Source organism: Myotis yumanensis, unplaced genomic scaffold (genome assembly GCF_028538775.1).
Source record: "Myotis yumanensis isolate MYYU_CA2020_CCGP unplaced genomic scaffold, mMyoYum1.0.hap1 SCAF_9, whole genome shotgun sequence".
NCBI lineage: Eukaryota > Metazoa > Chordata > Mammalia > Chiroptera > Vespertilionidae > Myotis > Myotis yumanensis.
In genome coordinates this window covers 7,246,378-7,262,530 of record NW_027223760.1, presented here as the reverse complement: position 1 = coordinate 7,262,530, position 16,153 = coordinate 7,246,378, and the positions used below count along the sequence as shown (strand labels likewise).

Here is a 16,153-nt window from a genome sequence, read left to right as displayed (position 1 = left end):
CGTCTTGGCTGATAGTTAATTTGCATAAGGATATGCTGATTAGCCAATGGGAAGGGTAGCGGTCGTACGCTAATTACCATGTTTCTCTTTTATTAGTGTAGATTCTTGTATTCCTGGAATGCATATTCTTTGGTCTGTTTGTTTCTATTTGCTAACATTTTATTTTACATTTTTACATTTATATTTGTAAGTGATATTGGTCTCTATTTTTTGTAGAAATTAGATCTAATTATCACTGTTATTTTGCTTCCTAAAAATGACCTTAGAAAATTTCTCTTTGTTGCTATGGTCTGGAACTATTTAAATAGTTTTGAGGTTATCTCATTTTTACTCGAGGGAGTTTACTTTATAGAGGTGATTGAGTAACAACACAGAGATGTCAGTGCCATTGAAAGTGCCATTTATTACTTATATCCCGAGAGAAGGGGGCATGCCATGCCACACAATTCCACCAGGGAAACATCAGATTTGGTCAGAAAGCAGAAGCATGAGTGAGGGGAAAGTGCAGACCAGAAACTTTATGGGGTTTCTGTGAGAAAGACAAAGCAGGGCAGAGTAAACAGTTTAGGATTGGCTTATCTTAATAATTCTGGTGGGCTTTGGGGAATAAGAGCTTTTCTTTTTGTGGTACCTGTACCAGGATTGATTTAGGGCAGAGACAGTAATAGGTTGATGTGTGAGAGTAACATAAAGGAAATGTTGTCTTGCATTTGAGAGGCATGCTCCCAAGTTAGCTGTTTATTATCTTTAGCTAACCTTATGAGAGGTAGTTTCTCCCTAGGTATGTAAGGCCCTCCAAGATATCAAAACATCATAAGATACAAAAAATAAAAACATGATTAATACAGTATTATCTGGTTTAATAAAAGCTTGGTAGAATTCCTCATTGGATTACTGGTGCTTTTTTAAAGTCTGTATTTTATATATCAATTTCGGTTTTGTTTAAACTTACCATTTCCACCAATAACCAAGAGTCAAATGTAATAAATTTTCCTATATTCCTATATTTAGTATATATTCTTAGAATTTTTTTTTCTGTTTTCAGCTTTATTTGCAAAAGGCTATGTAAGTTAAAGTACCAGTTTGTATATTTATTTGTTGGTCTCATTTTGTTTCTAAATCATTAATACCTTGCTCTCTTTTGGTTTACATTTTTCCTCCTAATCCTTTGTGTTGAACATTTCATTTATTTTTATTCTTTCATTTGTATTGCTATAACATTAAAGGGCTTGAATTTTCCTCAGGTCCTTATTTCAGTTGGGTTCCTTAGATTCTGACATGTGGTGGTTTCACGATTATTTCTTTGTTTTTTAGAAATCCTGTGATTTTTTTTTTATCAGTATTTCCCCTTTGACCCCAGAGTTATTTAATTTTAAAAATTTTGCAGGTAGCCCTAGCTGGTTTGGCTCAGTGGATAGAGCGTCGGCCAGGACACACAAGTGTCCTGGGTTCGATTCTGGTGAAGGGAACATGCCTGGGTTGTGGGCTCAACCCCCACTAGAGGGTGTGCAGGAGGTAGCCTATCAATGATTCTCTCTCATCATTGATGTTTCTATCTCTTCCTTCCTTTCTGAAATCAATAAAAATATATTTTAAAAAATTGCAGGTGAAATGGATTTTTTGTTCTGTATTGTTGCTCTACTTTTATTGCATTGTGAATAGATGATTTTGTTTGTATTATTTTTCCTATGGCTCTTACTCTGGTTTTCTTCAAGACTTAATGCATGAAGTCAGTAAGTGAATATTTTGTCATTTTTGTGAATATTTTATGTGCACTTTATGATATACTCTGTTTCATCAGAGAATATGTTAAGTATATAAGTATATATATATAAGATGGTTAAATAGTGAAAAAATAACATTATGCTCTATAGGGCTTTTGTAATTTTATTTTTCATTCACTTTATTGAAGTGGTGTGTTAAAGTTCTCTGTTGTTAACTGTATCTCTTTCTTCATGCATCTCATGGAGTTTCTGCTTTGTGAGGATGGTTGCTATGATGAGTGGCACATAAATATTTATAACTGTTTCATCTTCACTGAGAATTGTGGCCTTCAGCACTATAAAATACTTTTAAAAAATTCATTTAATGTTTTTTATTCACTACTGTCCTTTTCACCAACATTTCCAAATCATCTCACAAATGAAGTTCATCTTCCAGTTAGATTCTTTGAAAACAGCTTCCTGAGTTCTTAGACAACAAAACCTGTTTTTCTAAGGTTTTGTTACAAGATGCACAGCTTGGTTAGATATAAAATCCTTGACTCACACTTTCCCTCAGTTTCTGGACAAAAACATCTTAATTTGGATTTATATGATTGTTTCTTTGTGATTAGATTCAAGTTAAGCATATTAGCAAGAATATTACATAGGTGATAGCAGCGGTCGCCAACTGGTGGTCCAAGGACCACCAGTGGTCTGTGAGGTTCGAAAGGTTGGCGACTGCTGGTTTAAAAAAACCTTTGGAGAAGTGGTCGCCAACTGGTGGTTCGTGGACCACTGGTGGTCGATGAGGTTCGAAAAGTTGGCGACTGCTGTTATAGTGTCCTTCCCAGTGTATTACATTATGTGGGAAGGCACATGGTATCTATACTGAGTTGATGAGATATTTTCCCCCTTTTCAAGTAGACTTTATTTTATAGAGCAGTTTTGGGTCGCAGCAAAATTGAAATCTTTCTGTCTATATTCATGGCATAATTCTCCAATTATTTATCTTTATTATGTTATTTTAAAATTTTAAATGTGAAGTGTTCTTTCATATCTACGGTTGCTTATTTAATACAATTAATGTTGAAGTGTTATGTTGCAGGTTTCTTCTCATGTCTATTTTTGTTTTCCATATTTTTGAGAGTTTTTATTGGGATAATATTAGTTAATAAAATTGTATAAGTTTAGTGGATTCCAAAATGGCGATGGAGTAAGTGGAAGCTACACTGACACTCTCCCAGGACAAAACTGAAAATACAACTAAAATACTGAAAAACCACACTGAAAAATCAACTAAACACTAGCTGGAGAGAACCCTGATAACCTAAGATGGAAAGTAGAGACCGCATAGAGACTGGTAGAAAGTGCTGAGATATGAAAAGGCTAGTGGGGCTTCCAGAGATAGCAGCTGAAGATCTAGATAAATATCTTAGCTATCAGGGTGGGGGAAGTTCCCACTGAGAACTCAGGGGTCTACATACCAAGCTGGGCCCCCAGCCCAGAGCACCAGAACTAAGAAAAGTGCCAACATAACATCTGGCTCTGCAAAGCAGCAGGGTTGCTGTCTGCCAGCCAGAGATGGCTGGAAATGCATACAATCTCTTATAGGGCCAACACACAAAATTTTGTGTGCAACACTCATCTTGGACTCTGGTAGGAGGTGGACAGAGTGGACTGGAGTGGTGTGAATAGAAGCCAGAATTGGGGGCTCTGGGGCTAGAGCTCAGAGGGCAACCACCTCAGTCTCTTGTGTGGAGTCATTCTCTCATGCTGCAGAGGAAATATTTCTCCAGCAAAACTTGATATCCACCAGGTTAGAAAGAAATCATTAAATCAGAGAACCAAAAAGGAAAAACAATTAAAAAACAGGACAGCTTAAGGAAGCTGTGGGCCAACATGAAAGGTAACAATATTCACGTAATAGGAGTGCCAGAAGGGAAGAAAGTAAGCAAGGGATTGAGAACATGTTTGAAGAAATGATGGCAGAAAACTTCCCTCACCTGGTGGAGGAAAAAGTCACATAAGTCCAGAAGGCACAGAGAGTCCAAGCAAGAAGAACCTAAATAGGTGTATGCCCAGACACATCATCATTAAAATGCCAAAAATGAAAGAAAATATCTTTTAAAATATATTTTATTGATTTTTTTTTTTATAGAGAGGAAGGGAGAGGGATAGAGAACTAGAAACATTGATGAGAAAGAAACATCGATCAGCTGCCTCCTGCACACCTCCTACTGGGAATGTGCCCGCAACCAAGGTACCTGTCCTTGACCAGAATCAAACTTGGGACCTTTTATTCCACAGGCCGATGCTCTATCCACAGAGCCAAACCAGTTAGGGCCAAAGAGAGAATCTAAAAGGCAGCAAGAGAAGAGCAATTTGTTACCTATAAAGGAGCTCCCATAAGGGTGTCAACTTATTTCTCATTGGAAATTCTACAGGCTAGCATGAAGTATTCAAGGTAATGAAAAGCAAGGATCCAAAAGCAAGATTACTATATGTGTAAGAGTATAATTCAAAATAGATGGCAAAATAAAGAGCTTCCCAGACAAGAAAGGACTAAAGGAGTTTATCACCACCAAACCAACATTGTGAGAAATGCTAAAGGGAATACTCTAATGAGAAGAAGAAAAAGAGAAATATATGCATGACAAATTAAAATGGCAATACATCACTACCTACCAATAATAATATTACATGTAAATGGATTAAATACTCTAATCAAAAGACATAGGGTAGCTGAATGGATACAAAACATGACCCAATTATATGCTCTCTATAAGAGACCCGCCTCAGAAGGAAAGACACACAGGGTGAGAGTGAAGGAATGGAAAAAATTTTCCTTGTTAATGGAAATATAAAAACACAAAAAAAGCTGGGGTAGCAATTCTCATATCTGACAAAATAAACTTCAAAATGAAGGCTATCACATGAGGCAATAAACATCACTACATAATGCCAAAGGGATCCATCCAACAAGAGGACATAACCCTGGTAAACATATATGCACCTCATATAGGAGCACCAAAATATATAAAAAGAACTCTTTTCTATATTCATGGAGAACTTTAAGGGAGAAATGAGCAGCAATACAATTATAGTAGGGGACTTTAACACCCCACTGACTTAACTGGATAGATCTTTAAGACAAAATTAACAATAAAACAATGACTCTACCTGACACACTGGATCAGATGGATTTAATTGCCATTCATATAACATTTCACTGCAGAGATACAGAATACATACTCTTCTTAAGTGCACATGAGTCATTCTCAAAGATAGACCACATGTTAGAACACAAAACAAGTCTCTACAAGTTCCATAAGATTGAAATCATATCAAGCATCTTTTCAAAACATAATGGAATGGAATTAAAAATGAACTACAGTAAAAACACTCAACAACATTGACACACATGCAGTCTAAATAGCATGTTATTAAACAATGAGTGTGTTACCAATGAGATCAAGAAAGAAATAAAAAACTTTCTGGAAAGTAATGAAAACACACTCAAAATCTCTACAGTGGTTCTCAACCTTCTGGCCCTTTAAATACAGATCCTCATGTTGTGACCCAGCCATAAAATCATTTTCATTGCTACTTCATAACTGTAATGTTCTTACTGTTACGAATTGTAATGTAAATATCTGATATGCAGAATGGTCTTAGGCGACCCCTGTGAAAGGGTCATTCAACTGCCAAAGGGGTTGCGACCCACAGGTTGAGAACTGCTGCTCTATGACATAGTGAAAGCAGTCTTGAGAGGGAAGTTTATAGTACTACAGGCCTACCTCAAAAAAACAAAAACAAGAAAAATCAATAATAAACTATTTAACCCTGCAACTTAGAGAATTAGAGAACAACAGAGTTATTAAAAGGAAGGTAATAATAAAGATCAGAACAGAAATTAAGGACATAGAGAAAACTAAAAAAAAAAAAAACTATAAAAATCAATAAAACCAATAGCTAGTTCTTTGAACAAATAAACAAAATTGATCAATCATTGGCCAGATTCATTAAGAAACAAAGAGGACCGGGAGGAGACCAAGATGGCGGCGTAGGTAAACACCAGAGACCGCTGCCGCAAACAACCATTTCAAAAATACAACTAAAAGACTGAACGGACATCACCCAGAACCACAGGAAGGCTGGCTGAAGAGAGACTCTACAACTAGAAGGAAAGAGAACAACAAATCGAGGCTCAGAGGCGGCGCAGTGTGGAAAATACAAAGGTACCGAGGTGCGCGCGCAAAGCGGGCTGGTGGCTGAGGGCGAGGTTGTCGTTTTCTGTCGGGAGTGAGTCTCAGACTCTGGGCTCCAGATCCGGGCGAGTCTCTAGGGACCCAGACTCAAACGGGAGAAGCGGGATTATCCGGCATCAGTTGGAACCTGAGGGCAGCTTTCTCTCCGAAGTTTGCAGCGGCTGCCGGGGTTCTGAGAAGCAGAGCCTTTGGGAACGGGACTGAGCGTGGCCATAACTGCTCCCTCCACCCGCCCTGTTGATCCCGCCCCGCCCAAACCCTGCGCACAGCCATTTGCCGATCACCTCAGGCAAAGGCTGGATTAGCGCCTCCCCAGAAGGCAGACGTTTTCCATACAGCTGATTCCTATAGCCAGTCGGCCTGGTGGTCAAACCCCTCTAGTGTTAACTACAACAATTAAGGCTTGGCTAGAACAAGACTGCGCACAGAGACCACAAGGGGGTGCACCAAGAAAGCATAAAAGATGCGGAGACAAAAAAACATGACAGAAATGGAGGATATGGAGCTAAGAATCGCAATTTTGAGGGCTTGCCATAAATTTGTGCAGAACCTCACGAAAACTAATGAGACCCTCGATGCTACGATAAAGAAATTAGAAAGTAAGCATACACGGACTGAAATAAAGAATATTATACCCAATAGTAGACCAGAGGAGCACAATAATCAAACCAAAGATTCGACAAAAAACACCCAATTGGAAAAGCAAAATGAAAAAAGAATCCGAAAGTGTGAAGATAGTGTAAGGAGCCTCTGGGACAGCTTTAAGCGGTCTAATATCAGAATTATTGGAGTGCCAGAAGATGAGAGACAGCAAGATATTGAAAACCTATTTCAAGAAATAATGGCAGAAAACTTCCCCCATCTGGAGAAAGAAATGGACTTACAGGTCCAAGAAGCGCAGAGAACCCCAAACAAAAGGAATCCAAAGAGGACCACACCAAGACACATCATCATTAAAATGCCAAGAGCAAAAGACAAAGAGAAAATCTTAAAAGCAGCAAGAGAAAGAGGCTCAATTACCTACAAGGGAATACCCATACGACTGTCAGCTGATTTCTCAACAGAAACTTTGCAGGCCAGAAGGGAATGGCAAGAAATATTCAAAGTGCTGAATACCAAGAACCTACAACCAAGATTACTTTATCCAGCAAAGCTATCAGTCAGAATTGAAGGTCAGATAAAGAGCTTCACAGATAAGGAAAAGCTAAAGGAGTTCATCACCGCCAAACCAGTATTATATGAAATGCTGAAAGGTATCCTTTAAGAAGAGGAAGAAGAAGAAAAAGGTAAAGATACAAATTATGAACAACAAACATGCATCTATCAACAAATGAATCTAAGAATCAAGTGAATAAATAACCTGATGTACAGAATGAACTGGTGATTATAATAGAATCAGGGACATAGAAAGGGAATGGACTGACTATTCTTGGGGGGAAAAGGGGTGTGGGAGATGCGGGAAGTGACTGGACAAAAATCATGCACCTATGGATGAACACAGTGGGTGGGGAGTGAGGATGGAGGGTGGGGTGGGAGCTGGAAGGAGGGGAGTTATGGGGGGAAAAAAGAGGAACAAATGTAATAATCTGAACAATAAAGATTTAATTAAAAAAAAAAAAAAGAAAGAAACAAAGAGGACCAAAATAAATAAAATGAAAGTGGTGAAGTAACAACTGACACCACAGAAATACAAATGATTGTATACCAACAAGCTGAACAATGTGGATGAAATGGATAAATTCCTAGAAAAATACCATCTTTCAAAACTGAATCAGGAAGAATCAGAAAACCTGAGTATGCCCACAACAAGTTATGAAATAGAAGCAATAATCAAAAACTACTAGCAAACAAAAGCCCTGGTCTGGATGGCTTCAAAGAACAAATCTTCAAAGAACAATTGACACCTATCCTCCTCAAACTATTCCAAAAAAATCCAAGAGGAAGGAACACTTCTAAGCTCTTTTTATTAGGCCAGCATTATCCTAATTCCAAAACCAGATGAAGACACTACAAGGAAAGAGAATTACAGGCCAATATGCCTGATGAACATAGATGCTAAAATCCTCAACAAAATATTAGCAAATCGCATCCAACAATGTATCAAAAAGATAATACACCATGACCAGATGGAATTCATTCCTCTGATACAATGCTGGTACAATATTTGTAAATCAATAAATATGATACATCATATAAACAAATTAAAAGACAAAAGAAATCACACGATCATATCAATTGACACAGAAAAAGCATTTGACAAAATCCAACACCTATTTTAATAAAAGCTCTTCAGTGAAGTGGGAATAGAGGCCACTCATAATTAAGGCCATATATGACAAACCTACAGCGAACATCATATTCAATGGGAAAAAACTAAAACCATTTCCCCTAAGAACAGGAACAAGACAGCGATGTCTGCTTTCACTACTCTTATTCAACATAGTACTAGAAGTCCTAACCACAATGATAAGACAAGAAGAAATAAAAGGCATCAAAATTTGAAAGGAGGAAGTAAAACTCATTATTCGCAGATGACATGATACTTTACATAGAAAATCCTAAAGACTCCACCAAAAAAATTAGTAAATTTAATAAATAAATGTACCAACATAGCAGGATACAAAATTGACACCCAGAAATCTGTGGCATTAATATACACCAATAATGAACTCTCAGAAAGAGAAACTAAGCAAAACAATCCCATTTACCATTGTAACAAAAAATTTAGATACTTGGGAAAAAAACTTAACCAAGGGGGTAAAAGACTTACACTTTGAAAACTATAGGATGTTGAAACAAGAGATAGAGGAAGATATAAAGTGGAAAAGTATACCGTGTTCATGGAGTGGTAGAATTAACATCACTAAAATGTCTATACTACCCAAAGCAATCTACAGATTCAATGCAAAATCCCTATTGGAATATCAATGGCATATTTCACAGATCTAGAACAAATACACCAATATTTTATATGGAACCAAAAAAAAAAAAGACCATGGATAGCTGAAGCAATCTTGAGAAAAAAGAACAAAGTTGGAGGGATCACAATACCAGATATCAAGTTATACTACAAAGCCACTGTAATCAAAACAGCCTGGCACTGGCACAAGAACAGATATATAGATCAATGGAACAGAACAGAAACCCCAGAAATCGACCCAAGCCATTATGCTCAATTAATCTTCAATAAAAGAGGCAAGAGCATACAATGGAGTTAAGACAGTCTCTTCAATAAATTGTGTTGGGAAAATTTGGAGAGTTACATGCAAAAAAATAAAACTAGACCACCAACTTACACCATACACAAGAATAAACTCAAAATGGATAAAAGACTTAAGTAAGTTATGAAACCCTAAAAATCCTAGAAGAATTCACAGGCAGTAAAATCTCAGACATCTCTTGTAGCAATATGTTTATGGATACATCTAGGAAAAGGAAACTAAGGAGAAAATAAATGGAATTACATTAGCAAAAGAAGTCATCAACAAAATCAAGAGGGAGCCCTGTGTATGTATGAATGAATATATTTGCCAATGATACATCTGATAAAGGATTAATTCTCAAAATATATAAGGAATGCATACAACTTAACAAAAAGAAGACAAACGGGGAGAAACCAAGATGGTGGCATAGGTAAACAACGGAAATTGCTGCCTCGCACAACCACTTAAAAATACAACTAAAAGACAAAACGGAGATCATCCAGAACCACAGGAGGGCTGGCTGAGTGGAAATTCTATAACTAGAAGGAAAGAGAAAAGCACACTGAGACTCAGAGGAGGTGCGGAAGTAAAGTGCAGAGGTACGGAGGTGCACGTGGAAAGGGCTGGCAACTGAGGACGCAGCTGTCTTTTTCAATCGGGAGGGAGACACAGCTCCTGACGGCTCTGAACACCAGTTCCGGGTAAGTCTCTGGGGACCCAGACTCATACAGGGGAGAAACTGGACTGTCTGGCATCGGGCAGAACTTGAGGGAGGCTTTCTCTCAGAGGTACTTGCAGTGACTACCATGGAACAGTGAGACCCAGCGCCTCTTAGGGCAGGGCTGAGGATCAGCCATAGTTGCTTGCTCCGCCCTGTTGATTCCATGAGACCCTGCCCCACCCAAGCTGTGTGCAGAGGCTTTTGCATATGAATGCCCTGGCCCTTTGCAATCTAAAATTACCTAACAAACTGCAGCTGGGTTAGAGAGACCCAGAACATCCAAAAGAAGGCCCAAGGCCCCACAGCAGCCTGCATTGCTTCACAGCTGGGCCTCATGTGGGCACCTCCAAACTCCAAACAAGGAAGAGGAATCTGCAGATCTCTCCGTAGCTCCTGCTGGGTAGCCTCAGACAGAGGCTACATTAGCACCTCCTTAGATATCCAAGAGCCAGTGTACCCAGTGGTCAGAGTGGGACCATCCAGATTACAACTCCTCAGATCCATAAGGGACACACTCAGGGGGCAGACTCAGTGAGCACCAAAGCCCCACTGAAGCAAGTCTTGCCCCAGAAGGGTGTCTTCAGCACAGGAGTTCTGCCAATGCAGACACAGCTGATTCTCACAGCCAATTGGCCTGGAGGTCCATTTCTCCCAGTGATACCAACAACAATCAAGGCTTAACTACAACCAGACAGTGCACACAGCCCACAAAAGGGTGCACCAAAAGTGTCCACCTCAGGTAATTGGGGAGGCTGAGCCACTGGGCCCTATAGGACACCTAGCACACAAAGCCACTCTACCAACACAGGGAAGCATAAAAAATGTGGAGACAAAGAAACAGGTCACAAATGACAGAAATGGAGGAAAGCAAACTACTGAATATGGACTTCAAAATCACAGTTATGCAGTTTTTCAAGAATTTTCTAGAAACCGCCGATAAATTTAGTGAGACCCTCGAGGTTATGAAAAAGCACCAACTAGAAATTAAGCATACACTAACTGAAATAAAGAATAATATACAGAGATCCAATAGCAGACAAGAGGATCCCAAGAATCAAGTCAAAGACTTGAAATACGAAGAAGCAAAAAATACCCAACTGGAAAAGCAAAAACAAAAAAGGACCCAAAAGTATGAAGACAGTGTAAGGAGCCTCTAGGGCAACTTCAAGCATACCAGCATCTGAATTATGGGGGTGCTAGAAGAAGAGAGAGAGCAAGATATTAAAAACCTATTTGAAGAAATAAGGACAGAAAACTTCTCCTACCTGGTGAAAGAAATAGACTTACAAGTCCAGGAAGCACAGAGAACCCCAAACAAAAGGAATCCAAAGAGGACCACACCAAGACACATCATAATTAAAATGCTAAGGGCAAAAGACAAAGAGAGAATCATAAAAGCAGCAAGAGAAAAACAGTCAGTTACCTACAAGGGAGTACCCATACAACTGTCAGCTGATTTCTCAACAGAAACTATGCAGGCCAGAAGGGAGTGGCAAGAAATATTCAAAGTGATGAATAACAAGTACCTACAACCAAAATTACTTTATCCAGCAAAGCTATCATTCAGAATTGAAGGTCAGATAAAGGGCTTCACTGATAAGAAAAAGCTAAAGGAGTTCATCACCACCAAACCAGTATTATATGAAATGCTGAAAGGTATTCTTTAAGAAGAGGAAGTTGAAGAAAAAGGTAAAGATACAAATTATGAACAACAAATACACATCTATCCACAAGGGAATCAAAAAATCAAGTGAATAAAAAATCTGATGAACAGAGTAAACTGGTGTATATAATAGAATCAGGGGCATAGAAAGGAAGTGGACTAACAATTCTCAGTGGGGAAAGGGGTGTGGGGGGTATGGGAAGAGACTGGACAAAAATCATACACCTATGGATGAGGACAGTGGAGGGGGGGTGGGAAGTGGATGGAGGGGAGTTATGGGGGGGCAGGAAGAGAAACAACTGTAATAATCTGAACAATAAAGATTTATTTTTTTTTAAAAAAAGGAAGACAAACAATCCAATTTTAAAAAATGGGCAAAGAACCTAAATAGATCCTTCTCCAAAGCAGACTTACAGATGGCCAAGAGACATGAAAAAATGCTCAATGTCGCTGAACAGAAACATGCAAATTAAAACAACAATGAGGTATCACCCCATACCAATCAGAATGGCTACCATCAACAAATAACAAATGCTGGAGGATGTGGGGAAAAGGGAACCCTCAAACACTGATGGTGGGAATGCAGATGGGTGGGGAGGGGAGCACATCTATGATACTCTCAATCATGGTTAAAAAATAACCCTCAAAAAAATTAAGTATAGAACTGCCATTTGACTCAGTGATCCCACTTACAGGGATATATACTAAGAAACCTGGAACACCATTCAGAAAGAATATATGCACCCCTATGTTCATAGCAGCACAATTTACAATAGCTAAGATCTAGAAATAGCCCAAGTGCCCATCAGTTGACACGCTGGGTAAAAAAAGCTGTGGTACAAGTACACCAAGCATGTCAAACTCGAGGCCCACAGGCTTCATGCAGCCCACAATGAATATTTTTGCAACCCACCCAATATAATTGTATGTAAGAAACATTTTAATAAAAACTTCATAACTTAATTTTTACAATATCCTGTTATACATAATTACTAATAATGAACTACATTTGCTAATGACTGATTACTATAATCGTCTTGCATTCATTTCCCTTATGCACCTTACATGCAGGTGCATAACGGAATGTGTTAACAACCTGACTGTCATAAACCAGAAGGGACCTGAAAAATAACTGTTGGGATATTTGTCTAATACCAGCATAACTGGCTCATAATTAACTGTGACTACTATTCTTTTTTTGTAAGCTGTAGCTGAATAGTGGAATTATTTAAGCTTTTCTGGAAGAACTTATGTTTCAGTTAAGAATAAAGTTCAGCAATATATATGAACACATCTGTGTTCCTGAAAAGCATATTTTATATAAATATACATATCCTCCTATATAATAAAAGGCTAATATGCAAAACGACCTACTGGCAGAATGACCAGTTGCTGTGACACACACTGACCATCAAGGGGCAGATGCTCAATGCAGGAGCTGCCCCCTGGTGGTCAGTGCACTCCCACAAGGATAGGGCCACTCAGCCAGAAGCCGGGCTCACAGCTGGCGAGCCTCTCCCACCTCCGCAGCAGCACTAAGGATATCTGACTGCTGGCTTAGGCCCGCTCCCTGTCAGTCGGACATCCCCTGTGGGCTCCCAGACTGCAAAGAAGGGCACAGACTGGGCTGAGGGGAACCCCCCACACACAGCCCAAGTGCACAAATTTTGTGCACGAGGCCTCTAGTGTGTGTGTGTGTGTGTGTGTGTGTGTGTGTGTGTGTGTGTGTTTTATTTTATTTTTACTTCAGAGAGGAAGGGAAAGATAGAAACATCAATGATGGGAGAGAATCATCGATGGGCTGCCTCCCGCACACCCCACACTGAAAATTGAGCCCACAACTAGGGCATGTGCCCCTGACTGGGATTGAACCTGGGACCCTTCAGTCTGTAGGCCGATGCTCTATCCACTGAACCAAACCAGCCAGGGCAAGCATAATTTTTATGTATTCAACATAATCTATGATTGTGCTTTGTATATTGATAATTTAAAAAATGTGAAATTGCTACAAGATTCTCAAACTTAACCTCTCTGTGACATTTTAAAAATAGGAATCTGTAATTTTAAAGTGTCCCATTTTGAGTAATAAAGCCTGATGTTTCTTCATTTTATTTTATATTCATACTTAGTGTTTTTAAATATAACTTTATTTTCCTTGTAGTATATGCAGAGAATATTTTCAAAATGGTGGAAAGAGAAAAGCACTTGAAAAAGATAAAAAAAGAGCTGTACTTGCCACCAAGACCACTCCAGCCTTAAATACACATGAACAGTCTAAACTTGAAGGTCATTTAACCAACCTCAACTTTACAAATTCTGAAATTATAACTGAGTAAGTATACTTTTTCTACTTCAATTGCTAACATTATCCTGGGTAGCTGTGTTAATAATGTAAAATAGTGTGATGATTTACACCCAATAGTGGGCAGTATGCTTGCTCCACTAGTAATATATTAAGCTGAGAAGTACAGATTTGTAATATTACTAGGTAGAAAACTGGCATAAAATTGTAAGGGATATCTGAAAAACTAATGACTCTATAACATAGGTTGTCTTCACCAAAAATGAGAAACACTAGTTTATTAAATATTATAATAATTATGCTTATGGCAATACAGAAAGTCAAAACAGGAAAATCCGATTAAGGTATGTTTAAATTTGCTGTCTACTAAAAAATCACAAGGAATAATGAAAGATTACTAATAGAACCAATTGTTATTATTTTACAGTTCATAGGAAAATCTGGTAGTAATCAATGTATGCATAGAGGTATAAATTTGATTTAATAAGTACATGAGTGGTTTTCTAGTTTTATTGTGATATAATTGACATATTATATAAGTACTGGAGGCCTAGTGCAGGAGGCCGGCCCTCCCTGATCAGGGTGGGGGTGGCTAATCAAGGGTGGGGCCAGCCAGGGGGAGGCACCACGGGCAGTTGGCCAACTGGCCCTACCCCCAATCATGGTTGGGGGGGTAATTGGGAGTGGGGCCGGCCAGGGGGAGAGGCCGTGGGGGAGAGACCAGCCTGCCCCGCCCCCTGGTCGATCTCCCAGTCAAGGGGACAATTTGCATGTTAGCCTTTTATTATATAGGATAAGGTGTATGACATAATGGCTATAATAATAAAAGCATAATATGCAAATTAACCAATCGGCCATCCAGACGTCCTTGAGGATGACCTTCCACATGAAGCCAGGGCTACAGCTACAGGATCAAGGCAGCTGCCCTGGCTGCGAGGGCAGGATCGAGGCAGCCACCAAGGCTGTGAAGGCCTACTCTTGCACAAATTTCCTGCATCGGGCCTCTAGTGTGTGTGTGTGTGTGTGTGTGTGTGTAAAGAGAGAGAAAGAAATGATTGCCACACTAAGTTTAATTAACACCCATCACTTGAAATAGTTAACATTCCTCAACTCACATAATTTTAAATGTGTTTCATATGATGAGAACTTTTAAGGACTACTGTCTTAGCACCTTTCAAATATGTAGTACTTGTTAACTATAGTCATGTTGTACATTACATCCCCAGAACTTACTTACCTTTATAACTGAAAGTTTGTACCTTTTACCACCTGTCCCCTACATCCTCCACCCCCTTCCCCATGCATCCACAAATCTGATCTCTGTTTCTTTGAGATTAATATTTTTAGATCCCACATAGAAGTAAGATCATACAGTATTTGTCTTTCTCTGTCTGACTTACTTCAGTTATCATAATGCCTTCAAGGTTCATCCATGTGGTCACAAATGTAGGATATTCTTCTTTTCAATGGCTAATAGTACTCTATTGAGTATATATGTATATATATATATGTAAGTACATGAGTATTCTGATCCAGTTAATTATTAGTAGTGTAATAATTATTTAAACACTCTAGTATGGAAATACATTTGTGGTTTCAAGTTATATTTTATTAATCTCTTGAAGATGCAAAACTTGAGTAATTCTAGAAATATTCTTGGTAGACACTGAAAGATAATCATGAAAATAAAGTACCCTCTTAAAATAGTTTGAAATCTTTAGATATTAACAAAATAGCCTTTGGTTATTTTGATTTTACACAATTTGAAAATACTATTTAGTTAAAAGCAACTGTATTGAAAAATTAACATACCTTTTATAGGTTCAGTAGGAAGATAACACATCTTTACCTTTATTTACAAAGCTTACATAGCATAAAAACTAACTGAACATCCTATAATTCAGGCATGATGAATATTTATAAATGTTGACCAGTGTAAGACATTATAGTTATATTGGTTAAAAAATTGATAAATATAGAAAATGTCAACCCTAGAATTTCTTTTTTTTAAGTGTTACAAACAGCATAAAATTTATTAAATTTGTTTTTAAAAAGATTACATGCAGAGTTCTCATATTCACAGAAGACAGCTTTTATTTCAAAATTTATTGTTGACAGTATTACAGATGTCCCCATTTCCCCCTCACGTACCCCACTTCACCCAGCCCCCACCACACCACGGGCCTTCCCCACACTATTATCAATATACATGGGTTATGCATATATGTTCTTTGGTTAATCTCTTCCTGTACCCTCCACCACTTCCCCTCTGAGGTATGTCAGTCTGTTCCAT

At 38.5% G+C, this 16,153-nt stretch overlaps 1 protein-coding gene across 1 annotated transcript in view; it reads left to right on the top strand.

The window, feature by feature from the left end:
- Positions 1–16,153, top strand: part of SAMTOR (S-adenosylmethionine sensor upstream of mTORC1) — a 137,459-nt gene that overhangs the window by 51,842 nt on the left and 69,464 nt on the right. Inside the window, exon 3 of the mRNA XM_070423749.1 lies at positions 13,720–13,890. Coding sequence (XP_070279850.1) covers positions 13,720–13,890 — 171 coding nt within the window. The remainder of the gene's footprint in view (positions 1–13,719; positions 13,891–16,153) is intronic.